The sequence below is a fragment of the Lissotriton helveticus genome, chromosome 2_2 (genome assembly GCF_964261635.1).
Source record: "Lissotriton helveticus chromosome 2_2, aLisHel1.1, whole genome shotgun sequence".
NCBI lineage: Eukaryota > Metazoa > Chordata > Amphibia > Caudata > Salamandridae > Lissotriton > Lissotriton helveticus.
Window position 1 is genome coordinate 29280355 of NC_136060.1, and position 26817 is coordinate 29307171.

The following is a 26817-nucleotide window of genomic DNA, read 5'->3' on the forward strand; positions in this document are numbered from 1 at the left end:
CATAAGTGGGTCATGAGACGGTTTTTGGTGGGCTGCTAAAGTCCAAGCAATAATTAAAGATACTATTAAACTCTATATTTAACGTGATACATTTGCTGCCCTTCAAAGACAGAGAACAAATGTCAAGCTCGGTATTCTGACAAATTGCTGCCCATTTATTTATTTATTTTTGAAACACAGGGATTGGTGTTTACAAACTCCTCTCACTGAAGTCAGAGAAAGAAGGGTAAAATGCTTTATGTGACAGTCTTGCTGACTTGCTGGGGTACAGTGTGTGAACGGAATTCAGCAGGATGACATTTTTTTTTTTATAAACACAAAATGTATATATCTGTTACCGAACTGTACACATTCAGCAGTTAGGAAAGCAAAAATTAAGCACTTTCGTAATCCTGAAGTGTGAGAGAAGCAAAGATTTTAATAGGATCAAAACAAATCAAGACACTTTACTTGGTGATGCACAAATGATAAATGTTTTCTGAAACCAGATTTCCAAACATTATCATTTGTGTGCAATATAGTTTTAACAGTAAAACGTATGTCTGAGCAAATTTAGTGGCCATTTCAAAACAAAATGTGCTGTCTGTAAAGGACAATGCACCGCCATACAATCCTTTAGATGCAGTAGAAAAAATAAAATCACCTACCTCGTGGCCATTAAAGCTAGTGGGTCACAAATGTTTGTCCATCTAAAAAGTGGGTTGTGATTCTAAAAAGTTTGTGAAGCACTGAAAGGATATTACTTGTTTGAAGGAATTCTAGGGGTAGTTTAACACAAATGTCATAATGGAGTCAAGTGGCCTGAAAGCATGTACGCTCAGGTTCAAAGAAAAAGACGCACATTGACAATGTTTGAGCTTTTGTTTAGCAAAAAGGTTTTTATCAAGCTTCACCATGACAAAACATAGAAACAACATGGTTGGCAACAGCATAGGTTCCTAATACCAGGGCCACTGCAATTAGGTGATTCTGTGGCTGTGGCTTTTTCCACTAAGGATTGGCTGCATTTGCCACATAATCTATCATTTGTGGCCTAATCTGCAGATTTTAACAAAAAAGTTAATTGTTTCTAGCTCATAAGGATCAAACGTTACTAAACACTTGCCAATGTGTTAATATACATTGAAAGACCCTTTGCAAAGTTAAATGGTCATCTTTCAATTTCTTATTTATGCATTTGGATGTTAAACTGGTATCGGACTGACATATTTGTCCAGGCAGTATTCCATGTGTAAAAAATACAAAATAACGTAGAAATACTATGTCCCATGATGCCTTTTCTCAGCGCGTAGTTTAGTCAATACTGCCACATAATTTGATACTCTCCTGCTGCATAATTCCAGTGGCCATGCCAAATACACAACTGATACAGAACAGAAAGCAGTGCAAAGTACACATACCTTTCCCCTACCCTTGGTACCAGATAAGCGGCAACAGTACAAACTTCATCACATTTCAATGCAAACAGTACTCGTAGAGCATGTCAATCAAGAGTACAAGCTTCTTTCATACGCATAACTGTAGTTTATAAACAACAGCAGTTCATGCTTCCTACGACACACACATTTGGTACAGCATGTGGGTAGTGCGGTCAGCTTACCTCACAATGTGTAGGATGGTATATGTATGAGATGGCATGCGTTGGTATCAAGGTGTGTGAGATGTGTTGTGTACCGATGCGGGTGATCATGTGCTGATGCGAGGATCGCCCTAGTGGGGTATGAAGATATTAGGGACTCTATAATATCACAGTGTACACCTGCCTTCTTATTTAATACATTATGGAGCCCTACTGTATAAAATGAATTCGACCAGGCTCTCTCATTTATTCTCCAAGAATACAATTTACGGAAACCACTAATACCAGTGAAAATAGATTTATTTATTATTATAGTGCATTAGAAGCGTGACACTTCAAATTATTTAGCAGGGCTTTCTTCAGGATAGAGGATAATCCACTTGCAGAAAATGTTAGCATATTAGGGAAAGTGGAAAATAATTATTTTTAATTGCCAGAACGTTACTTAGGTTCAAAATGGCACTTGGATGGAACCGTTGTTTATAACAGTATTACGTAGCATTTGTGTGTGTGGTGATAGGAAACAAATCCAGAATGCATAAAAATAATCTTTTATGTGAACGTCTCTTTTGGTTTTGTGAAGGTCTGTGAAATAAAGGAATTGATGTTTTTTTCTGAACCACGTGAAGTGGAACTCACTTTTTTTGGTCTGCAGACTTGTGCCACAGAAGGAGCTGCTGAGAGGAAACGAGTGGCCTTGAAGGAATGAATCCATCTAGATGGATAGATAGATATGTATGCCAACCATCCCGGATTAAGAAAACATACATGGAGCAGAATGCATTTGTTCAGTCTTGAAGGGCACTCTTTCGACATTCATTTAGTAATAAGCTTGTGCGGTACTGTATATTCCATGAAAGAATACAGTTGCATTCATAGTCCGTTTGTTTTGCGCATCTTTAGTCAACCTCTTTCATGAGAATATGAAATCAGAACATACATTTGTAGTTCTGAATGCACATTTCCTTCAGTAAATGTGCAGCTATTAAAATAAATCTATAATAATCCAAATGCATGCACGCTTAACAAAATGTGCATTTAACTGGGCTTAATTACAGGAATTTGATAGTTAACAACGTAGGCACTGTATTAGTTTAACAAATATTTCACAGTCCGGCTCCGGAAGACCAAATGAAACAGATATCCATGGCGTGGCCGTATGCTCAAAAGTGAAGAGCCATACACTCTCAATGAGTAGCACACACTGATTTTTTTGTAAAATGATAGTGGATTAACAATTAGGAGTAATGCAGCCATGGATAGCCTATGCCTAGTACCCATGAAACTTGGAAACAAGCCAAGCTCTAGTGGTACTGAAGGGACGGGCACAGATCACTGCAAAAGGGCACAGCCTAAGGCCATGCTATACAGACACAGAGCACAATGTAGAACAGATGCCATCTCTTATTACAATGCGGGTACTACAGGCATAGATACGAGGCACAAGGTATGACCAGGGCCGGACTGGCCGTAGCGGGCACAGGGCATTTCCCTGGTGGGCTGCCAAGGTGGAGGCCAGTTTTGGGCCCCTGGGGGCTGTTTTTGTTACCGGGCGTCGGCAATATCGGGCCCCTGTAGTAAAATCAGCCTAAACCGGATATGGCAAACAGCTCTGCTGTTTCCCTAGGTGCATGCTGAGCCACAGCCTCCTGTTTCTAGCACAGGAACACAACAGCTGAAGAAGCCTGCAGGGGCAAATTGAGAGCCCAAAGTCTTTAAGTCGATACCATCACTGCCGGGCAGCACCAAGGACCAAGACCCAATTTAAATACTTGCACCCGAGTTTGCTGAGCTCTGGAGTGCTGTTGGAGAGTTGCTGGGACCCTTAGAAAGCGCGTTACCGACCCCGAAAGGATTGGCCTGTGACCGCAACATTGGGCAACTAGTAGTCCAGTGTCAAGTTGTCAAATAACTTTATTCGGTTATTTAAAAAAACAACCATAAAAGCATTACAAACAAAACATATATTATCACATGATTACATAAATAGGGTTTTTAAAAAGTGAGGGAAAATGACTTGGTTGTATTTGGCATTTATGATTATAAGATTAAGATAGCACATTTTTACAGGCAAGGCATACACTTTAGTGGTAATCAGACAAGACATCAGGGAAGTAAAAATAATTAGGCTAAAAACTATATCAGTTGCAAGAGTAGTTAGCCCTCCATACTTTTTCTGAATTTGAGTGCCATTTTCAAGAAACTACACACAAATAGAGCACAATCCCACCCTAACATCTGCAAATAATAGAGTGCTGGTTTATATTGAGAGAAGTGTAGTTTTTTAAGACAAGGTTTTAAAAAGAGCCTACGTGGCGTTTCATAAAATGGGCAAAAAAATAAAAAGTGTTCCAGATCTTGTGGAGACGTTTCGTCGCAGCCGCAAGCCGGCAACACTTGTCCACGATAAGCTCCCTTTGGCATAGCCAGCAATAAGTGAAATAAGTCCAGCCTAAATCTTGTCAACAGGAAACGATCATAACCAGTCATTGGCCATGACAGGTACGGTTCCATAACCATTGTTGTTTTTAACACCACGTGTTTACGTACGCTTCCCTTCATTATTTCACCAGCCTCCCTATCTAGATAGCGTAAAGTGATAAAGGCCTTTTTTACAGACAAAACATCCTGTTTCGTGATAGAATTGGGGTTTTGGAAAAGTTCAGGGCGCCCAATTTCCCTAAAACAATTGTTTAAATAACTTAACCAGGGGACCTTAAACCTGTTTTCCCATGTTAATGCTTCCCTCAGTATTAGCTGGGTGAGGGGGACATCACTGTTTGTCCAACATTGTAGCCAGCATACTAAGGGTTTAGCTGCTATTTTGTCGCATAGGAATGGTACTCCTAGCTCCTCATGTACGGAAAAGTTAGCTGTTCCAACGGGGACCCTGAATATCTTTTTGAGAAAGTTATTTTCCACTATCTCAAGTGCCCCTAGTGGGACATGTCCCCATAGCTCACCTCCGTAGGATGCTATGGCGATGCTCTTAGCCTGGTAAAGTTTGAGTAATGCTGCCACTGGGCTGTTGCCCATTTTTCTTGCGAAATTAAGTATGGCAGCATTTACTCTAATTACCTCTCCCCTTTTTTTTTGGACTACAGGTCCCCAATTCATTTGATGGTCGAATAGGACCCCTAGGTAGGAGAAGGTTTTAGTGGTAGGAATTTTTGACCCGTTCACGTTTAAACAGTCCGGTTTTTTACTGCCTTGGCCAACCTTCATTACGAAGGATTTAGAGTTATTTATACTCAAATCACGTGATTTCATAAATGTAAAGAAGGAGTTCAGTAATGTTTGAAGGCCATTAGCAGTTCTAGACAAGAGGACTGCGTCGTCCGCATAAAGCAGGACTGGCAATCCCTTGCGGCCGATATAGGGATAATCTGCTCCTGTGCTTAAAAGGTGCTCTTCCAGGTCGTTTATGTATAAATTAAAAAGGAACGGGGCTAAGATGCATCCTTGGCGGACACCCCGGTGCACACTGAATTCTTCTGTCACTTTTAGATCCTGTGTGAACCGGACATTTGCCCTTGTGTCAGAGTGCATATCTGCCAGAAAATTTATTATATTCTGCTCTACGCCCATTTTTGCCATGGCAGTCCAGAGGCCTCTGCGGCTCACACAGTCAAATGCAGACGAGAGGTCCATGAACGCCATGTGGATTGTACCTGCACGGGCCTTAGTATATTTCCCTATAATTAGATACAGATTCAGACACTGTGTAACGGTGGAGTGGCCAGGTCTGAAACCGTATTGAATGGGGGAGATTATTTTATTTTCGTCAGCCCATGTGACCAGTCTATTTAAAATTACGCCCCCCACTACTTTGACAATAGAGTTAATTAAGGATATTGGTCTATAGCAGAGGGGGCTATTGCGGTCTCCTTTCTTGAACACGGGTACGATGGTAGATACCCCCCAAGACTTAGGGCATCCAGAAATCACTGCCGCGTTTATTACTGAGGTGAGGACTGGTGCCCATAATGAGCTGCAGGATTTAAAAAGGTCCGGTGGTAAGTTATCCGGTCCCGGAGCCTTATTGCTGGTTAGCCCTTCAATTCCTTTCTCGACCTCGTTTATTGTGAAGAGCAGTAATTTTTCCTCTGATGCAGTGTAAGTGCGTTCTGCCTGTAATTCGTTGCTTTTAAAAATAGAACTAAAATGATTAACCCACTCTTCTTCTGGGATATTTGTGCCCATTGAGAAATCAATTGGGTTATCGAAAAGGGGTTTATTTATAATGTCCCAGAATTTTGCACTATTTCTTAGAATTTCAGGGTCTAATAAAGACTCCCATGCGTTTTTTTTTACCTCTATTTTACGGGTTGCGAGGACCTTTTTATGCCTAGCACGCACAACTTTTATTAGTGCCTTATCTCTGGGTTTAGTTTTTAATGCCGCCTTGAGCTCACGGCTAACCTTGGAACAGTCTTTGTCAAACCATTTCGGGTTATTGTTTATGCTCCCTCTGGTTGTCACCGTTAATAATGATCCTACATTAATTGCAACTCCCTCAAAGGATGCCAAGATTTGTTGTGGTGTTGATGCGGGTGATGTACATAATGAAAATTCAGTGCTACAGGTCTTGTTGATGGATTTATACAAGTTTTCATGATTCACCATTGACCATTTTAAGCGACGCTTCCCATTTATATGTTTTATGAACCCACGATCCATGTGTGGCTTTCGCTGTTCAAAAATTCCCGCATCCATTGTAATACATATAGGATTATGGTCACTATAAATACTCATTTGGATTTGGAAATTCAGGACAGTATTGGCAAGGTCAGCAGATAGTAAAATGTGGTCTATGTATGAACCAGTGGTGTGACCTTTGAACGTAGGAATAGAAAAGAGAGTTTGGTCCGCCACTGTTGACATAGCAGAAATTAAGTTGTTTTCGTTCAATAGTGAGTTCAAGTTTGTTCCACGCCGTGTGTGTTCAAAGTGGAAACCTTCCAGATCGTTACAACCTAGTTGGTTAATGGTAGTCTCTCCTGGGTTTCCGCATGGATGAGTGTTGAAGTCACCAACTAGTAGCAACTGGCGGGACAATCTATTCGCATTTTCCCTCAAAAAGTCACAAAGAAATTGGATATTACAATCACCCGAATAGTTAATTGCATTGTAAAAATTAATCAGTGTATAGGTAGTATGTCCCCTCTTCAGCTCTAGAACCTGGATATTTCGATTACCAGTGTGAAACTCAGATTTAGAACATTTAAGAGCTAGATTGACGTAAATTGCCAAACCCCCTTTTGCTCTCCCACTGGTAGAGGGTTCTGCCGGGATAAAGAAACTCTGGTAGCCCTCAATATGTACGTTTTTCCCCACCAACCATGTTTCCTGTAAACAAATTATTGCATATTGTTTAACTAAAGACAACCAGCCGTCATCATTGTACTTGTTACAGAGCCCAGCAATATTCCAAGATAACAGACTTTTGTTACAATGTGGAGATGGGAAAGTAGTCCAGTGGTGACTGTACTTCGGACAGATGAAAAGGGACCTATCCTGCAACCTGGAGCCCTGCACCATCTTCATGAACCAAGCCGCATGAGGACCCTCATTGACTGCATCGCATCCACAGCATCCTGAGAGCATCTTCAGCATCCTTAATCCCTTGCATCAGGACTACTTCGCAAGAATCCACTGCAATGTGTGTAAAGTACCTGAAGCTGCTTGAAGACTGCTTCTTCTGTGGAGAAAACTGTTCCAAAGGACCATGCTGGTCCACCTGACCAGCTCCCTGCTGGAGATGGTCGCCCAAAGTACTTCTTCCTGACTACATTGACACCTACCCCAGTTTTCTTTGTGTCAAATTAATTGAATTTTACACTGCTTGTTCGCTGGTGATTGAAATTTGGTTTGATTTATTCATTCTTGAAAAATCTATATCGCTGGAACCCTCTGGTGGATCTTTTTTGTTCTATTGTCTAAATTCCCATAAAAATACAATCTATTTTTATAAATTGGTGTTGGATTTCAAGAGTGTTGTATCGATTTCTTCAACTGTTTTTGTGCTGTTTAAATGCTTTACACTCTGTGTAAGCCTGAAAGTTCAGTGCCACAGCTGCCCACAGTTACTCTGAGGGTTTGACAGACGAAACTTAAGGGGTGCTGGAAAGTGTATACACTGTGAGGTTGCACAACCACACAATATAATAGACCCCAATTCCTTCCACTCAAGTCTTTGAAAGCATATACATACATATTTATTCATTTGACAGCGTTCATCACTGGAGTGTGTGGGCGCTGTACACAAAAGAACATATTACATGTAACAGTAATCAGAACGTCAATAAAATAGATAACCTAGCTTAAACGAGTAACAAGGAGGAGGAATTAGTTCTAGAGAAAACAAAGCAGTCTTACGAGGGAAAAGGACCCTAAAGTGTATAATGGATGTGATCTGCATTAAGGACAATGACGCATTAAATAGATATATTCTAAAAAGATAGGTTTTTCATCGTATCTGTAAGGTGGTATGGCTAGGGTTTAGTCTTGAAATACTCATGAATTCTAGAAGGTGGGAGCCACACCCAAGAATGAATGATGTTCAGCATGTGATGTTCAAGTAGTGTATTCTTATTATTATTACATAGATATTTTACCCCAAGGAGTTCGAGCAAAGTCAGTGAGGTTGGATTGCACATTAAGAAGAAGTGCTTTGTATCGGAAGCATCCCAACTTGAACTTGCTTCAACTGGCAACCAGTGAAGAGGGCGTGGCTAGCCATCTAAGATGGCGGTTGTGGTCCGATAGAGCTCCGGACCCTCCCGGGGGGGGTGGGGGTTGGGGGGGTATGGGAACTGATTAATACACGCCGTACACCCGGCTGCAGACTATAGGGGAGTGCAGATGAAGAAGGGCTGAGGCCCCCGCAGTAGCGGAGAGACTCAACCAGTGCCGAGAACAGCCCTGAAACTGCCGCCACAGACCGGGGCCTACCCGACGCCCGTCACTGCCAGAAGCCGGGGCCTGGCGTAGAGCGAAGGCCCGTTTGCGGTGCACCTAGCTAGATGGGCTGTGGTCCGGGCCCTCCCCGTGGACCGGCGGACATCGAACCCTTACCGAGGTCTTAGCCCCGAGCCCATCCCTGAAGGCGTTGAGTCCTGACCGGGCCTTCCTGAAGAGCTGACTGGCGGGGTGTACTGCCCGGCCGAGAGATGGCCTGGTGACCCACGGCTTGCGAGCGGAGGTGGTGTGCTGCAAAAATGAGCTAAGGACCGCTGCGGCGTGCTGGGAGACCGCACGGTCCTACATTGATGTTGGCGGCCCACCCCGGTTCCTGTTACCCAGCGCGGACACCGGAGCTAGAGGTACAGTGATCCTGGGAACCTGGTCCCATTACTGAAACTGACACAGTACAGAGCTTGCGGCGGTGTGGGACACGCATGCGGTGAGACTGCTTGGCTGCATGGAGACGTGCGACCTGCCGAGGCCTATATTCGGCCCGAATTCTCTATACCCTACCGTGTCCCTGGAGGGCGACTGTACTGAAGATCGCGCCAGCGAGCTGGGGTCACTCAGCAGTACCCACTAGGCCCGAGAGCAAGGCCGCACCAGAAATAAGAGGAGCTGGGTGGGACTGCGGAAGTGAATGGTGGCGGATCACGAGCCCCCCCACACAGGGTACTGCAATCTGTCCCGAAGCCAGACACACCGGGGGGGGGGGGGGGGGTGCGGCTGGAGACAATTCCTTTGGACAGACCACCGGCGGGACCGCACTGACGGCTGCGGCCCGAGAGCCCGCACAACGACTTGAATACACCGTGTCCCATTAACACTGGGCCCACAGGATTTGCTTGACCACACGCATAGGAGCACAAGCTCATCTCACCGTCGCCCCCCTTGCTGAGGCCTGCCCATGGTGCACTGCGAAGCGATAGGAATGCGCCGCACCACCATTGCAGGCACTACCGGCCTCCTTTTGAACTGCCTATAGGAACTGCCCAACAGGGGGACTGGAGGCGACCCGCCGGGCCCTAGGGATTTGGACCGCGACGAGTGTGTGAGGCGCAGACGAGGTGAGAAGACCCCTGAAGGAAAGGAGGAGGAAGGGGTGACGACCCGTAGCCCCACACGGAGCACCGTAATTTACACGCTCCACGCCACTGAGAGTGCTGCTGCCCGCTAGCGCCACACTCCTCGGATCTGCCTGGGCCCGCACCCCCCCTCCCTCAGGGCTTGCCCGAAGTACATTGCTGTGCCCTGCTACTACTCGTGGCGTTACCGGCACCCTTCTGAGACTGACCACTGGGGCAGCCCAACGCATGAGCTGGTGGAGACATTGAGACATGGGCAGACTCCGGACGAAGACAAAGGAAGGGCAACAAGGCCCTGACCCTCCTTCTACCATGTCGGGCCACGCTAGAATACCCCCCTCACCTGGGGCGGATCTGACTGGCCATGCTGGTCCCCGGTAGCTTGTCTCCTTTCTGGTGAAGAATTGGCTTGGTAGTTTGGTCTGCCCTGTTCCCATGATGCACTGGGCCAGGGACAGACTAATTTGCATATAGCCAGGTTCTGAGCTGGGATGGGGCAGTGAGATAAATAACGGTGATGAATCAAGCCCTGATCTTTGGACTGGGTAAGAGTGGTCTGCTTAATTCAGACACTCTGTTCATCACCACCCCCTTTTCTGTATCATTTTTGGCCACTATAGGTGTGGCAGGGTATACTCAGACATGAGTCCCTTTCTCACTGCTCCATCAGGATTCAAGCAAGCCGGGCCGAAGAGGCTGAAATGCCAGAAACCGGTCCCCGGTAGCTTGTCTCCTTTCTGGTGTAGAATTGGCTTGGTAGTTTGGTCTGCCCTGTTCCCATGATGCACTGGGCCAGGGACAGACTAATTTGCATATAGCCAGGTTCTGAGCTGGGATGGGGCAGTGAGATAAATAACGGTGATGGATCAAGCCCTGATCTTTGGACTGGGTAAGAGTGGTCTGCTTAATTCAGACACTCTGTTCATCACCACCCCCTTTTCTGTATAATTTTTGGCCACTATAGGTGTGGCAGGGTATACTCAGACATGAGTCCCTTTCTCACTGCTCCATCAGGATTCAAGCAAGCCGGGCCGAAGAGGCTGAAATGCCAGAAACCGGTCCCCGGTAGCTTGTCTCCTTTCTGGTGAAGAATTGGCTTGGTAGTTTGGTCTGCCCTGTTCCCATGATGCACTGGGCTAGGGACAGACTAATTTGCATATAGCCAGGTTCTGAGCTGGGATGGGGCAGTGAGATAAATAACGGTGATGGATCAAGCCCTGATCTTTGGACTGGGTAAGAGTGGTCTGCTTAATTCAGACACTCTGTTCATCACCACCCCCTTTTCTGTATCATGGCCATGCAGAGGGGACACCGGATAAGCTGGACCTCATCCTCAAAGAGATTCGAGACTCTAGAACGGCAATGGAACTACAGATGGGCGCGCTTACCACGGGATTAACGCTGCTGAAGGCGGACCATACCAAACTGGTGGACATGGTTAAGGAACACGACCAATCTATTGCTGACCTCACCCCTAGAGTGGCGGAACACACTTCCTCCTTGCAACAGCTCCAACAACAGGTAACTACGCTCATGGTGGAGGATGCGGAGGGCAGAAATAGACGCAATAACATCCGCGTTATTGGTCTGCCGGAACGCTGTGAGGGGAGCAGAGCAGCTGACTTCATGGAAACATGGTTCTGGGAACATGTGACCTCTGAGGGACTCTCCCCGTACTTCTGCGTGGAAAGAGCCCATAGAATCCTGACGGGACAACTCAGACCGGGCGCGCCGCACCGCCCCACCCTCTGATCGTGAAAATCCTCAAATATAGAGACTGCTACGTCTTGCTACAGAAAGCTAGAGAAAGGGCACTAATCCAGTACGAAAACCACCGCATTTCCTTATATCCTGACTATACAGTGTTGGTGTAGAGACAGAGATCGTCCTACCAGGGGGTAAAGAAAAAGCTATAGACTGCACAACTCAAATACGCCCTCTTGTATCCTGCCCGACTGAAGGTAATACAGTATAAGAAGACTCACTTTTTCGAAAGCCCGGCAGATGTTGAGGAATGGATGGAGGTGATGTGCATTGGCTCTAGCCAAATAAGTCTCCTGGATGTCTCCTCGCAGGACTCGGACGCACTCCCGAAGCGATCCTCTCGACGAACTCAGAACCCCAACCGGGGCAAAGGAGGAGCGGGCTCATCGCAAGAACAGCAACGACGGGACCAGGAGGGAGCGCTGGCGGTTGCTGGTTCCTTCCGCGAAGATTCGAACAAAATCGCTGAACTCTGAGGACAGTACTCTCCATTCGGATTCAGACCATAGTGCAATCCTTTTCCCCACCATCACACCGAGAGCAGCCGATTATCTGATTGACAATTGAATGAGGCGGATGGGTCAAGGACACTTGAGACTGCTGCTGCGGGTTTTGCCCTTGCAGTGGGCACGAACCCGGTGCCGGACAGACTATCGTATCCTTTCATTGGTATAGATCGATGTGTAAACCGGCAAACTCCTATGTACAGTTGATGATGTATGGGGCGCTGCCCGCACGTTCTCTTGCTACACTTGCAGCGCCACGAGACACCTAGGATATGGGCTACTTGCTGGGGGTTCTGCAGCTTACACTGTTGTAATTGATTATGCTACTAGCATCGTCCCCACCACCCCTACGCACAATCCCCCACGGGAGGTGGGGTACCGGTGAGCCATTGGGTCACAGACCATTCTAGGAACATGCTCGGACTTAAGGTTGACTACCTCCCTATTGGCGTATGCACCGTTATTTGTTCTGTACCACTTGTACACCATTGTTGGGCCCAGCGCAGTTTAGGCGCTGTGCCGAGTTATGTTAAAGTTGTTGTGGAAAGGGGACTCCTGGTCAGATCTACCCTGCTGGCTCCACGAAGAGATGACTACCACTTACACACAGGAACATAACAGGGGTCGCTAATACAATAGGGTCATACAACCTGCTCACATGGAACGTTCGGGGACAAGGAACAATCCAGAAAAGACACCGCATACATGCATTTCCCCTCAGACGTAAGACACAGGTGGCGTTCCTTTATGAATCCCATCTAACGGACTGAAAGATGCGGAAAAAATGGAGAGGACATATTTACTCCACTAATTATTCTGCTTTTGCTAGAGGGGCGCCTACTTGGGTGCGACATTTGTTGAACTTGAGCGCCGAGTGGAAGACCAGGGCCGATACATACTAGTGAAGGGCACTCGACGGCTCTCTAGTGATCCTCAGGAGCATTTATGCCCCTAACTTAGATCAAGACCGATTCCTGAGCGAGCGGAGTGCGGTCTTGGCGGATTGGGACAGGATCCCCTGGGTGCAGGGAGGGGACTGGAATGCGGTACTGGACACTGGACTAGACAGGTCACACCCCCCCCAACACACGGTACAACTGCTGGCAAGCTAGCGGACCAATTCACCACGTGGGCAAGCGGGTGGACACTTTGACGCATTGCGATGCCTTTACCCAACCCATAAGGAATATTCCTTTTACTCTCTAGTGCACAGCCTCCATACCAGAATTGACAGGTTCCTATGCTCGAACTCCATCATGACGAAGGTCCACAGCTCCACATACCTGGCCAAGACCTTTTCTGACCATAACCCACTAGAGCTCACACTTCGTTGGGGCATGGTACCCACACCAGTGCCCACTTTGAAACTGCACCCACTCCTGCTTGAGGACGCCCCCTTTCGCACGACCCTGTCTGACACCATTAACAATTACCTGGCTGAAAACTGGAACACAGCGTCCATCTAACTTGATCGAATGGGATGCTTTGAAGGTGGTGGTGAGGGGGGTGACGATCGGACAGCTGGTGGGGGCCAGACAAAAGACTCACCAATGGTTACTGGACATTGAGCGCAGGTTACATGTACTGGAGAGGGAGGCAGTATCCGATCCAGACAAACGGGAGGTATTACAATCCACCCGCATAGTTCATGCGGAGACATTGCAGACAATAGACTACAGGGCGTTTCTCCAACGAAAGCACACCGAGGCGGACAGATCCGGTACCCTGCTTGCCCGCATAGTCAGAGATAGACCTGACTCACCAATCATATCCAGCATCCACACCCTGGCAGGACATGTAGTCCACACACAAGCCGAAATAAATGCTGCCTTTCATAAACACTTAGAGACGCTCTATGCACCCCCCGCCCCAGTAGAAAGCTCTTTGATTATCGAATTCTTCCAAGATCTTCCCTTCCCGGTACTACCGGAGGAAGTACAGAAAGATATTAACGGCTCTATTAATCATCAAGAAATCCGCGCTGCGATTAAGGGTCTAAACCATAACAAGATGCCAGGAATGGACGGGCTCCCCGTTGAATTTTATCCTATATACTCGGAGTCCTTAGTACCTACACTGGAGGCTGTCTACAAGACGGCTTTTGAGACCGGCCGTCTTCCGGATTCCACCATGCAGGCACTGGTCATGTCTGTACCAAAACCAGGACGGGACGGTTTGGAGATGTCCAATTACAGACCCCTCTCTATGCTAGCCACCGAATACAAATTCCTTAGCAAGGCCCATGCCAACCGTATACAACCGCACCTTAATGCGCTTATTCACAGCGATCAGTGCGGCTTCCTCCCAAACCACAGCACCTCTCAAAACACCAGACAGTTACATTCTGTAATGACAGCCACCCAGAGAGCTTACCATCACGCAGGATGCATTGCACTGGACCTTAGACAGGCATTCGATTCCCTATCCTGGGACTTCATGTTCGCGACGTTGCAACAGTTTGGGTTTCCAGACACATACCTTAAACGGGTTCGCTTATTATACATGTCCCCTACAGCAAGGGCCCGTACGGGCGGCTAGATCTCAGACCAATATAATATTTACAGAGGCACAAGGCAGGGGTGCCCTCTATCTCCCCTGCTGTTTGTATTAGCGTTGGTACCCCTGGCTCGGGCTCTCTGGAGATCGGAAGACCAGCTTGGCATCCACATTGACGGTGCACATCACCTAATATCTATCTATGCAGATGACATACTCTTGTACCTACGGGACCTGACTGCTGATAATGCCCCTCTCCCGGATATATTCACCATCTTTGTATGCTTATCAGGACCGGCCATAAAACCGATCAGCTATTTCTTCCAGGAAACACCGCACATAACCCACCTGCAATTCAGCACTTACACCCTGCCAGTGGCCCCCACCACCTTTAAATACCTAGGCATCCACATTTACAGATCACAAGAGGACCAAATAGAGGGCAATATCCTGCGGGCCATAACGGGACTCTGCTGGTGTTGGGTTCTGGTCTTCCCTACGCTTATCAGTACTGGGGCGGATCGCAATCTCACCTCGCCTTTTATACTACTTTTTGAATCTGCTCGTGGTCCTCCCACAGTCCATTTTTAATACACTGAACACCATACTGACTACTCTCATCTGGGGCGCGGGTCGGAGACAAATAAGTCTTCGAAAGCTCCAGCTGGCGATGCAGAGTGGCGGCCTGGGAGTCCCGGATTTCCGAGGTTACTATTATGCTAGTCAGCTCCAGTGGCTGTCCTACTGGACTGCAGGAAGGAACTTACACGAAATTGGGTTTACACCACAGAGGCTAGTCCGAGGTGAGCTGCACTCTCTGCTACTGCGGAGGGCTAAGATCCCTCTGGATTGCCCCCCCTGTTACTGACAGCCCTACCCTGTTGGAGGAAGGCCCTATCATACACGTCCACAGTGAACCCCTACGCCCCGAATATCCCCATACTAGGCATCCCTACACCACAGGGGAGACTCACGCGGACCAGAATAGAGGCCTGGACGGACAATGGGGTAGAGGAGGTAGGAGCGTTCTTTGGTGATGGCGCTATGTTGGATCACAACTCCTTTTTACAGGCCACTGGAGCACCACCGCGCCTGTATCTTTTACACGCTACCGTGACGCACTATATCAGAACCACATGGGCCCCACAGAGGACTGAACCCCCACAACATACCTTGGTACACCTCTTATACTACATGGGACCTGGAGGGCAATTGGTGCGTTGGCTATACACTGGAGTACGGGCACATGCAGCAATCACACTTACCTCCCTTAGGGCACAATGGGCGGAGGACTCCAGGGAGGAGATCACAGACCAAACAAGGAAACGTATGCTGGAACACCCCAAAAAAGTGTTGCGTAATGCGAGGCTCAAATTTACACAGGCGAGGATACTCCATAGGTCATACCTTACACCGAAAAGAATACACCGTATATTCCCAGACTCCCCCCACTACTGCCCCCGTTGTAAAGGAGATGAGGCGGACTTTATCCACATGCTGTGGTCTTGCCCTCGCCTCCGGGATTATTGGGGAGGAGTGCGCCACTCTCTAATCACAACTCCCGGTCCCACATGAGGCTCTAAACTGCCTTATGTGACTTCGTAGAAGTTCAAAGGTCCAAAAGGTGCGGCTAAGGTTCTTAGACCTAGCACTCATCTTGGCGATCAGGGTGCTCACTATGAGGTGAAAGTCCCCCAGATGCCCGACAGTCACTGTCTGGCAGACTGACATGCTTCAATGGGGGAGGGCATAGGGTGCGGCTCTCCGAAGGGAGGAAGAGAAAGGGCTGAGGAAGCAACCCATCTCGCTGGATTGGGAGGCCATGTTAATTGAATTGGAAGCACTTGATTTGTCTCCTGCACAAGATACTGAGACCCAGTAACGCACAACCCGGCATTAGGCCCTGTAGACCGAGACATCGTGACTCTACCCGGTACACTGCTTCCTTCAGGAGGATGATTATATGTTGACTCCCTGCAACCATCGTGGCTGCTAAGATACGACTGACCAGGAGAGGGTTAGGGAGGGTAGGAGGGGTGGGTGGAAGACAGGGTTTGTATAAGTTCTCACTAGTTAAATTTAAATATGCACAACTTTGAGATGACGCTGAGGATACAACATGTCCATTGCTCGTTTGGTAGCATTTCCAGTACCGAAAATGATCGTGGTTAGCCTGCTCTACCATACAGGATAATGAGAGACAACCTGTTATGTAATACATGTAATGAGATTGTTGAAATGGGGGGAAAAGACTGTATCTAGAAGAGTATTTTTCTAATGTACGTCATATATTGCAGTCATCAATAAAGTGTGTTAAAAAAAAAACTGACAGCCGGTGAAGAGAGAAAAGGAACGGTATAGTATGCTCAAACTTTCTAGACAACGATAAGGCTCTTGCCGTATATTGGAACGGAGCCTTTAAGGGATTTAGTGGGGCTTAAAGCAGACATGCTAGGACAGCATTGCTAAAGTCGAACTGTGATATAATTAAAGCGTCCGCATTAACCTTCAGATGTTCAGATATAAACATCTATTAGGGCCTAAAGGTAAAGTTTGTGTGAAATCTAGAGGGACTAAGGTAGGAGAGAGGTATGATCAGAAGCCTGAAGTTTCAAGTTTTTGAGGTGAATACAACAAACTGGATTTTTGGGGCGGTTTGAGGTTCATTATAATCCTAATGGGGTCATTTAACCTTCCTGGTTTAAAGCAGCCACAGGAGTTGGTTGTTTTGGGAGATGGTAGTTTCTCAAAGTAGATACATGTAACAAATAACACATAGCAAAGCGAGAGATTTTAAACCTCACAAATAAAGGGTAGTATGCAATCCAAAAGACAGTGACTGGTTTACGATTATCCTCATACTGTACAGAAACCATAAATGGCGGGGCAGAAGAAAAGTAAAGAAATATAACTAATGAAATGACCGATATGGAAGAAATTAGCTAAAAAGGGGGCATCTACTACATTGATCCCCATGAAGCGAAGGACAGTACTGCGATAGGAAATGAAGCAAGGTTTTCAAACTGTTCAGCTGAATCCTAACATTCCAAAAAGCTAGGGACTCTGTACAGACACTGTATTGGCAACAAATCCATTCTAGCATGTACCCCATGATAAAGTTTAAAAAAAGGATTGTAACAGTACAACACAATGTAAAATGTAATGCAAATAATTTGCAGCTTACCTGTTGAGGGATGAAAGTTCTTATTATTTATAATGTAACACAAGCTCTTTTCTGGGAAATCCATTTTATATTGGAATGAATGAATTTCATCCGGCTTTGCATCCACTTCCATTGACTGACCACTCTGTGAACATTTTCCTCTGCAATAAAAAAATACATTACTTGTAATAGCTGCTTAAGCCTTAAGATGCAACTATTTTCTAATCAGTGAGGATTTACTCGTAATGTGAAGCATTAGGATTAATAGTATGGAAATACATATGTATTTGTATGGAAGCAAAGAGCTTTAGAATACTGGTGGAGGTTAAAAAGCCAGGTGGCAGTTGCACTCTCACACCAGACCTAACATTATTAATGACTGGCCTACTCCCAGCTGTACTGCTGCCATAGAAAAACTGCATACATTATCTAGCTATCTAAGACTCTTTAATAACAGTCCAATGTCATGTGTATGTGCCTCTGAAAGTTCAAGCTTAAGCTCAAGCAGCTGCATAAATAAAAATGATCAAAGCTGCTGGAGGGCAAGAACTTTTTTGTGAACGCACACAACTTTTGCTCAATCATAAGAGGTACTCCTGGTTCCCACCATAAGGGTGAATAAAAGCCCCTCTCTAGTGATACTCACATAATTGTCAGGCAACAGCAGGGCTATCAAGCCAGACCATGAAAAGGGGATCTAAGTTCAAAATGGATGCGCCAAAAATATCAGAGGATGGAATCGACCAGATCTTGAGTAAGAGAACCAGGATCTGCACTGAAGATCTGAAAATGAACGGACTTCCGGAAATCTACTTGTATGGCGGGGTTTTCCACTATCAGAGGTCTGGGATTAAGGGGTAAGAGATGTGCAGTGTCAGGACATGGGGGCGTCAGGGTGGTGTAGCCACAAACATTTTGCCTCAGTATTTGCGTTCATGAAACATTTGTAATTGTACTGTAAAAAGAAGGGTGTAGCAAGTGTTTCCAGGAAGGGAATGGAAGGAGAACCGTTCCAAACGCCTGAGCCTGTTGAGGAAAACAAAGTTACTTGCATATAACAAAGGTACTTTAGTGCGATCGTTCATAGATTGATATGCTTAAATCATACCATGCCATCAAACAGTCCCATATAAAATTAGAAATTGCAGTAAACACAATTAACACGTACACAAGTAATACAAAAGTGTCAATTTTGAAGCGCATTCTCCTTTTGTAAATGCCCAAACCTTCGATCAGAGGTGAATGTGCTTTGGCTGCTCCTCCCACTAGAGCTCCCCTGAACTTAAATTACAATAAAGATGTGCAAGGGAAGTATATTTAAATCTCAAAAGTGGGAGGAGTAGGTGTTGCATTTAAATTTGTGACAAAGGTTCCCAGAGTCCTTTTCTGCTCCAGCTTTGGATCTTTCATAAATCCACGATTTGAATCAAATTAGCAAGGGCTGTTATCGTATGGGGAAATGGGAGGCAGGAGATGCTCAGCAGGTTGTGGAACTCTGCTTGGCCTGCCCTCGCTTCATATTGAAGCAGCAATGACTGGTGTCCATGTGGCAGCTCTTCCACATCGCTGTCCTCAAAATGTCCATGAGGAGAACCAGGTTCAGACTGGGACAGAAAATGGGCCTGGGCACCAAAATAAAAGTTAGCCCCTTTTAGTCAATCAGATAGCTGAAAAAGAGGCCATATTTGCAAATCAGGGCAGTTTTGAACTTGTAAAGACACTCTATATAAAAGTTTTGCGAGGTATTGGACAATGCGTGCATATGTACTTGCTGCAGGCAATGTTTGTGGTAATGACAGGGAAATCAATTGGAAACAAAAAACAGGCCAGAAGACAACAAGAGAGGCCCGTCCTTTGGGCACTGCCAGACTGCCCTAGAGGCAGTCCGATCCCAAAAAGAACTGTTGTCTGGAGCGCCACTGCTGCTGATGGGCTTCTTGTATGGTGTATTTTTAAAATTTCTTAGAGTGGTTGGTTCCCTTTACCAAAGAAAAAAAATAGGTGAAGGACGAGAGGAGGCAGGGCAAGCTAGGCTGCAGAGAGGACGTTTCACAGAGAGGCTCTAGTGTTGCACCCTTTCCAAGTCTAGGTACGGCGACATATGGCATGTTGTGTCTGCCGGGGTGGCAATAAAGGAAACAGAAGCGATGGAGCACCTTTTTGGAGAAATCTGAGAGTTTGACCCACTAGGCTTATATTCCACTGAGATCTGGGCCCTATGGTCTTGCAGCAAAGTGTCCATAATGGGGTCCCAGCTGCTGATGTGATCAGTTCAGCGCCCTGGCAGCCACAATAATTTGTGGATGAGGTTGCATAGCTTCTGTCCAGATTGTGTTATTTAAGTTTTTCCCACAGAACACAGGTATCACAGGCCTTGATCACGGATGCATGCCCAGTGTGACAGAAGGAAAAACTGGAGGTTCTGGACCGGAACAAGGATGCAAAAGTGCTGCTTGGTATGAGTATCTTGTTGCCACTTTGGATACATGACCGCAACAACACTCATTGAACAATGGAGTAGCTAGTCACCATGGAAATGACAGGTTAAACAGGTGAGAGTTCAAACCTCCACTTTCTGAGTTATGCAAACCAAGGAACAATAGAATCCAAGAAGCGGAAAGACGAAAGTGTTTTGCCCAAAGTCATTCATACTACACTGAATCTGGCAAGCCTCAAGGAGAGGAAGACCCGTGGGTGGCACATATGATGCAAGTGGAACCCCTTTTGGTAGATCGAGAAAGAGTTAAATGCCAACAACTGCACTGATCATAGGATATCAATGGTAAAGGACAGTCTGGAAGGGAGGTTAGTAAAGTTTGCTAGAAGAGAGAGCAGGCTCTCAGGGCTCAAAGACTAAGTGGCAGCATTGGATACCGTTACCCAGACGCAGCATGGAAAATTGTTCCAACACGACATGCTCAAAGAGTGCGTGACTGTAGCCATGATGCCCTGCGAAAAAGAGGTTGCAATCTTGGGAACCAGAGCAGCCAGAATCAGATTTTTAAGTTTGCTACTTTTGCCGGATGGCATAGACTTGGTGGTCACAGCCAGTTTCCTGGAAAGTGATGTGCTCTTGGACAGTGACACTGCACACTGCATCGAGATACAGAGGTGCTTTCCATCCCCTCAAGATGTTCATCAGAGTTTTCTTGGCAGTGACACAATCATTGTGGAGCTGGGAAATCCATAACAGAGGGAAAGGGTAACTTATGCTCCTACTAACATTAACAATCTTTCCATTCGAGAGAACAAAATCTTAATTTTTTCAGACCTGTGCTGGCTGACTCAAAGGAGGCAGAAACTACAAAGCATTAAATAGGAGCTGCTCAATCTGAATGCATCTTTTTTGGTATCCAGAAACTCATTTTTTTAAGTTTACCTTAAGTTTAATTTAAGAACCTTGTCCCCATCTTTACAGAATCTTTTTTAAGTTCAAAAATAAGTTTATTAAAAGGAATACAAGGTGATAATACAAAATAGGAACATAGTATTATGAGGGAAAACAATAAGGGGATGAGAGGGAAAAGGAAAACATATGACGATTAAGTGAGAAAAAGAAGAAAAAAAAAAAACAATGCAATTTGAAATGAGCAATTCAAAATATAAGAAATTAATCATGGGTATCAAGGCATAAAAAATAAAGGGTACAATAAATATGCAGTAGAAATAAATGCAATTGTAGCTATGCAGTAAAATAGTTTAGCCGAACATGAAGAAATGAAAAGGGTATCAAGGGGGCTTAGGAACCTCCTGCTGAGCGGGTCGTGGACGAAAGGATCTGGTTGTACAATTGTCTAAATACAACATAATAGGAAGCCATAACTCAGCACGTTTAGTTGCGAGCTGTGCAGGAAGTATCCAGAAACTCTGATTCACTGCAGGAGACAAAACCACAGTTTTTACTCAAGTGCAGTCATCTTGAGAGGTCTTCTCCTGGAAGGAAGCACAACCTGATTCAGCCTATGTGCCTGTTAAACGGTGACTGATCTGTTATGCGACTCGCACAATAATTTGCTTATCCAGTGTTGTGGTCCAAATGAGAGGAATTACAATTGTTCTCTTCCTATGTTGTTGCTCGGTGTGTTTTTTCTTACACTTAAAAGCTTCCAATCCTTATTTTTCCTCTTTTTATCTCCATTCTGAACTTATTCAACTGCCGGACGGACAGTTTGGGACTATCTTCCTAACTATTTGAGTACATTCCTTTGGAGGAGTGGCATTCTAGAGGTTGAGCAGGGTTGTTGGAATGTGCACTATTATTGTTTTTAATATAATGCTCAGCAAAACCGATATGAACCTTAACATGACAGAAGACTAATTTAATAGTTTATCAACAGCTGTGTCCTCTGACTTTTCTTACTCTGAAGCTTCTGGTGATCCTTCAACAGAGGATATCAATTCTCATAATCCGCAGAAACTTGATCACAAAGCAGTTGAACAGGTACTGATGGTTGTATGATGATACATCGCAAACGTTCACTTCGCGCGCTGTTACAACGCGGCAAAAACATCGCAAGGTATCACAGCGGCATTTTTTACATCGCATGCTGTAGCGCCGCTAATGCGGTATTCCTATTGGCAAGCGTCTTACTTCGCAGACTTTAAATCGCGAGTCTGTACAACGCGGTCTTTGAGCCCTACCACATTTTCCACTTGTATACCTTACAGCTAGAATACAATTCAGAAACCTGTTTATAAGAACGGGTGGAAAAGAGGTTTAACGCAAATCGAATACAGGCACTGAACCCTAGAATCGAGGTGGGTCTTGGTTCGCAGAAACTCTCACCGTGGATCCCAGAAACTCTCAAAGTGGATCGCAGAAACTCTCACCGTGGATCGCAGAAACTCTCACCGTGGATCGCAGAAACTCTCACCGTGGATCGCAGAAACTCTCACCGTGGATCGCAGAAAATTGGATAGTGGTTAAAGTGCGGATAGCAGAAACTCTCACCGTAAAAGATAGTAAAGAAAACGCGGACACAGATTCGAACGTCTAATAATGTAATTATTTTGGCGTGATCTCCAGCATGCGTTGTGCGTTGTAAATGCATGCGATGCTAATGTCATCGCGCCGTTGTAGCAGGCGTAGTAAATGCATGCGATGCTACTGACCCTGCGATGTAAAAGTCGCAGTGCGATGGCACCGCGATACATTGACATCGCTGTAATGGGTGTTTCCCGTACTGATATCTATAGCTCTCCTCTCTGGGAATGCATGGCGACAAAGCACTAGAAATCTCACATCTTTGAAATTAAATTAATGTATTTATGATCGCCCTTATGTGAGCACTAAAGGCTTTGGGCCTGATTTAGACTCTAAAGGGCAGCCTGCTGGATCAGCGTAGGCTATAGCCTCCAGTCACTGGGTGGAGGACTGCCTCTTATATTTAGGCATCCTAACAAAGTATATGGACATCTTGCTGCCTTCCGTGAAGCCACGACTGTCAGCTCCATCCACTGAATGCAGGAAAGCTTTGCCAAACGGATGTCAACTGTGATGCGCCCTCTCAGCAGACTCCTATTCTTCAAGAATAAACTCCCAATGCAGGACTTTATACTTGAAGAAAGTAAAAAAGAAAACAAATCTGCGACTAGGACACATAGTGAGTTTCCTTCAATGAATGATGACCAATGAGTGCTTTCCCTGAACCAGACTGCCATGCCTCGCATGTTCAGTTCCAGGCAGAGAAATCTAGTAATGGTTTCCTTGCTCTAAACAGGAAGTAGAAACTGCCACTATGACCCAACTGCCCTGTGGTAGATGGGTAATCGGGTTAGAAGATTCTGATGGTGAAGCCAGCTGCCATCAGAAACCCAGCACTTTACTGGACTCCACACAGAGAAGGGGAACTTAAGGCCTTGCTGGGTGCACCCCAAATCATTTTCCTCCATCTTGTGAGTTGCAGCCTCCCTGTGCCCCAGATTGCAGTGAGCAGAGTCCAGGAAGTGGTAAGGAGGCAGACTAGTGCTGTCTCTTCCCCAAAACAAAAGTTTTTAATAAAACGATTTTCCCTTTCTGTGATTTCTGTCTTTGCCTGTGGTTGTTACAGTTTAAAATTGTAGCTTTAACCTGCCTGTGATTGGATATTTTATCACCTGTTTTGTGTTTTAAACTTGTGTTTTTTCCTGCCCATGATTGCTCCCATTTAACGTGTTGAATTGTGGGATTTGCAGTCCAAACTCTGTAGTTTTTCCCTCTCATTGCTGATGACTCAGTTTTCCCTCCAAATTTCTGCTTTGCTCTGTGCTAAGACCTGTATGTTAAAACAGTGCACCCCCAGCAACCATTTTGTGTTCACAAGCCAGTGAAACCAGCCCCCCTGCCTCCCCCTAGCAACAGGGATATTCTACATCAGAGGGTGCTTCTGTGAGCTGTTTAAACTGTGTTTACTAGGGACTGTGCACTTCGTTTTTTGGCCAGTAGAGGGAGTAAAGTTTTATTCAAACAGTATTGTTAGATTTCAAGTTAGTGAGGCCTTTAACTGCAGAAGTCCAAAGTGTGGATTGAGCCTGTCTGTCTCCTAGGAGATCCTGAACAGGAAAAGCAGCTTCGACTCCCTGGCCAGCAAACCTTGTCTGAGGTTGCTGGGACCTTATATGGACTGCTAATGGTTGGTACATGTGTACACTGATTGGTGGTTGTATCTGATGTTTCTATTGGATTAGGGTTAGTGTCCTCATTGGTTGGGTATTTGAGTGTTCGGATTGGTTTTTGGGTCTGTGATTCAATTAATGTAGGGTTGGGACTGGGGCTAGGATTTCTATTGGAAGTAGGGACTAGGGTTTCCTGTGTTATTGGTTGTTGGGACTAGGGCTGGGGTTAGACTTTTAATTGGAAGTAGCGATAAGGGCTTCTGGTGTGATTGGTTGCTGGACTAGTTGTGGGAATAAGAGTAGGGTTAGGCTTTTTATTGGAAGTAGGGACAAGGGAATCCTGTGCCATTGGTTGCTTGGACTTGGGGTGGGACTACTGGTAGGGCTAGGGGCTCTATGGTACGTAGAGATTAGGGTTTTCGAACTGATTTGGTGCTTGGACTAGGGCTAAGATTGGCTGTAAGGTCCTGGTCTCCTATTGGTTCTAGATTTTTAGGGCTAGTGTTGTGATTGGATAGTGTTAGGGCTAGGGCTAGGGTTTCCATTGGCTGACGGGGTCACCTGATTACTAGGGCTATAAAAGGCCAGGCTTAGGGCGTCTCAGGCTGGGCGTCGAGGCTAAGGGCGGAGAGGACAAGGGCAGTTGCCTGTTTGAGCCTGTTAAGGGTGGAGAGGACAAGGGCAGCTGCCTGTTTGAGCCTGTTCGAGACTGACCAGGGCCAGGCCCAGAAATGCTGCCCAATATACATACCTCCGTTATGTATCTATATACTTTCAATGTACTTATGGATCTATATATTAATCACTTTCTTCTAATTTAGCATTTCCAATGCACTTCCCTATTTCTCAGCCCATACTTCGCTCAATATATCCTCTACATCCACTCTCTCATTTAACCTCAAACCCCATACCACTACTATGATCCCCAAAATAACCCTTTCTAGAATCACTCCTACTCTACCCCTCCTTGCATCATCTCAAACCTCTTTTACTATACCGATCCCCCCAAATAAATCTTTCTAAACACTTCCCTCTTTTCTACCCCTCCCCAACCCTTCTCAATCCAAATAACTGACTAACATATCCACCACCAAAATTACTTTCATGTTTCACCATACTAATTCAACACTAATCCTGATGGGTTCCAGAGTAGCGTGCTACTTGCGCTTCAAAATCCCATGAGGGGTAGCAAGCGCTACATAAATACAAACCTCTTTCCCTTCACTATCCCGCTACCTACCCTTCTCTACCCAGATAACTGAATAACATATCCACTACTCAAATTACTTCATATTTTACCATACTCATTTTCAACACTAATCCTTTATAAGTTCCGGAGTGGCATGCTTTTCACCAGAAAAGCGCTTCAACATTCATATGGGGTAACAAGCACTATATAAATATAAACCTTTTTTTCCTCCTCTATCCTTCTGCTATCATTCCAAATCCAAGTAACTGACTAACCTATACACCACTTAAAATGTACTTGCATGTTTCACTATACTAATTCAACACTTATCCTCTATGGATCCTGGAGTAGCGTGCTACCCGCCGAAAAGCGCTTCGACGCCTCGTCAGGGGTAGTAAGCGCTATATAAATGCAAATACAATATGACCTCTTCTATTTTTTTTCTTTTTCATTTAAACACTTACGTGTTTGCCTTTGAAGATGAAACTCTGGCGTCTGGGGTATCACCCCCTGAATTAATGTAGTCTGTTGTATCTGCCATTGTTCTCTGACAAAGACCTAAACAAAAAAAGAACACATGCAAAATAATAACCAATAGTTCCAATGCAATATTTCAGAAAGAAAAATACAGACTATCCAGGCATGCATTAAAAAAATGTTTTGCTCTACAACGCCCTTAGATAGGACATTATCATGAGAGAAATGGAGAAGGGGAAGGTGTATTGAAAGTGCCTTCTATGGCTCCCACAAATTTCAGGGAAGGCAGTCACAGAAAGCTGGGGGACAGAAGTAGTGGATTGGGAGGGAGACATGAATTCTAATTAGCTGACACTAATTACTGATGGGCAGGATCCGTTGTGGTATGAGAGTGCCTGGAGGATTGCCCCTTGGGCAGGTTTTGAGCTTCTAGAATTGCAGTTGGGTGGTCTGGGTGTACCCAAAAGCGGACATGGTCCATGCAGGTAACCAAGTTCTTGCAAGCCCCCCGCTATGCACCCCAAAAACATTCTGCTCTGGCAGCTACGTATTTTGCCCAGCTCTCCCATACTGTAAAGAACATGAGCTTAATTGCCTCTGGGCTCGCAGCTTTCCTCATTTTAATTTTTTATCAAGGGTCAGACTGTATTTACTCCTATTAAAGGCAGGAAAAAAATGTGCACATAACTTACAGATGAAAGGATTTAACCAAAAGGGAAATATATTTTATCTACTGAAAAAATAATGTGCTAACTAATTTTTCCCAAGAATTTATACAAGAATTAAGGCTTACAGTCGAGAGTAGTCCTAGAAGAATTCAAACTTTTTTCATAATTTACGCCAAATGTAGATGGAAAAATACAGAAAAGGTTAACATATTTAAGTAATCGGATTGTATCTCAAGGCAATCAATGCTTGAGTCTCTCTTTGTATTTCAGAGTCGTGGCTGCAGCCTGGAAGCAGCATGGGGTTGGAGATGGGAGGGGTTTATTACGCAC

The 26817-nt window shown here is 45.4% G+C and overlaps 1 protein-coding gene across 3 annotated transcripts in view; it reads right to left on the reverse strand.

Annotated features, from left to right (window-relative positions):
- CASP3 (caspase 3) overlaps nucleotides 1-26817 on the reverse strand; it is a 350335-nt gene that overhangs the window by 123140 nt on the left and 200378 nt on the right. For all 3 annotated transcript variants that reach the window (XM_078678016.1, XM_078678014.1, XM_078678015.1), the window contains exons 2-3: nucleotides 25807-25900; nucleotides 17581-17720 (exon numbers count right to left, since the gene is read on the reverse strand). In XM_078678016.1, coding sequence (XP_078534142.1) covers nucleotides 17581-17720; nucleotides 25807-25883 — 217 coding nt within the window. In that variant the 5' untranslated portion in view covers nucleotides 25884-25900. The remainder of the gene's footprint in view (nucleotides 1-17580; nucleotides 17721-25806; nucleotides 25901-26817) is intronic.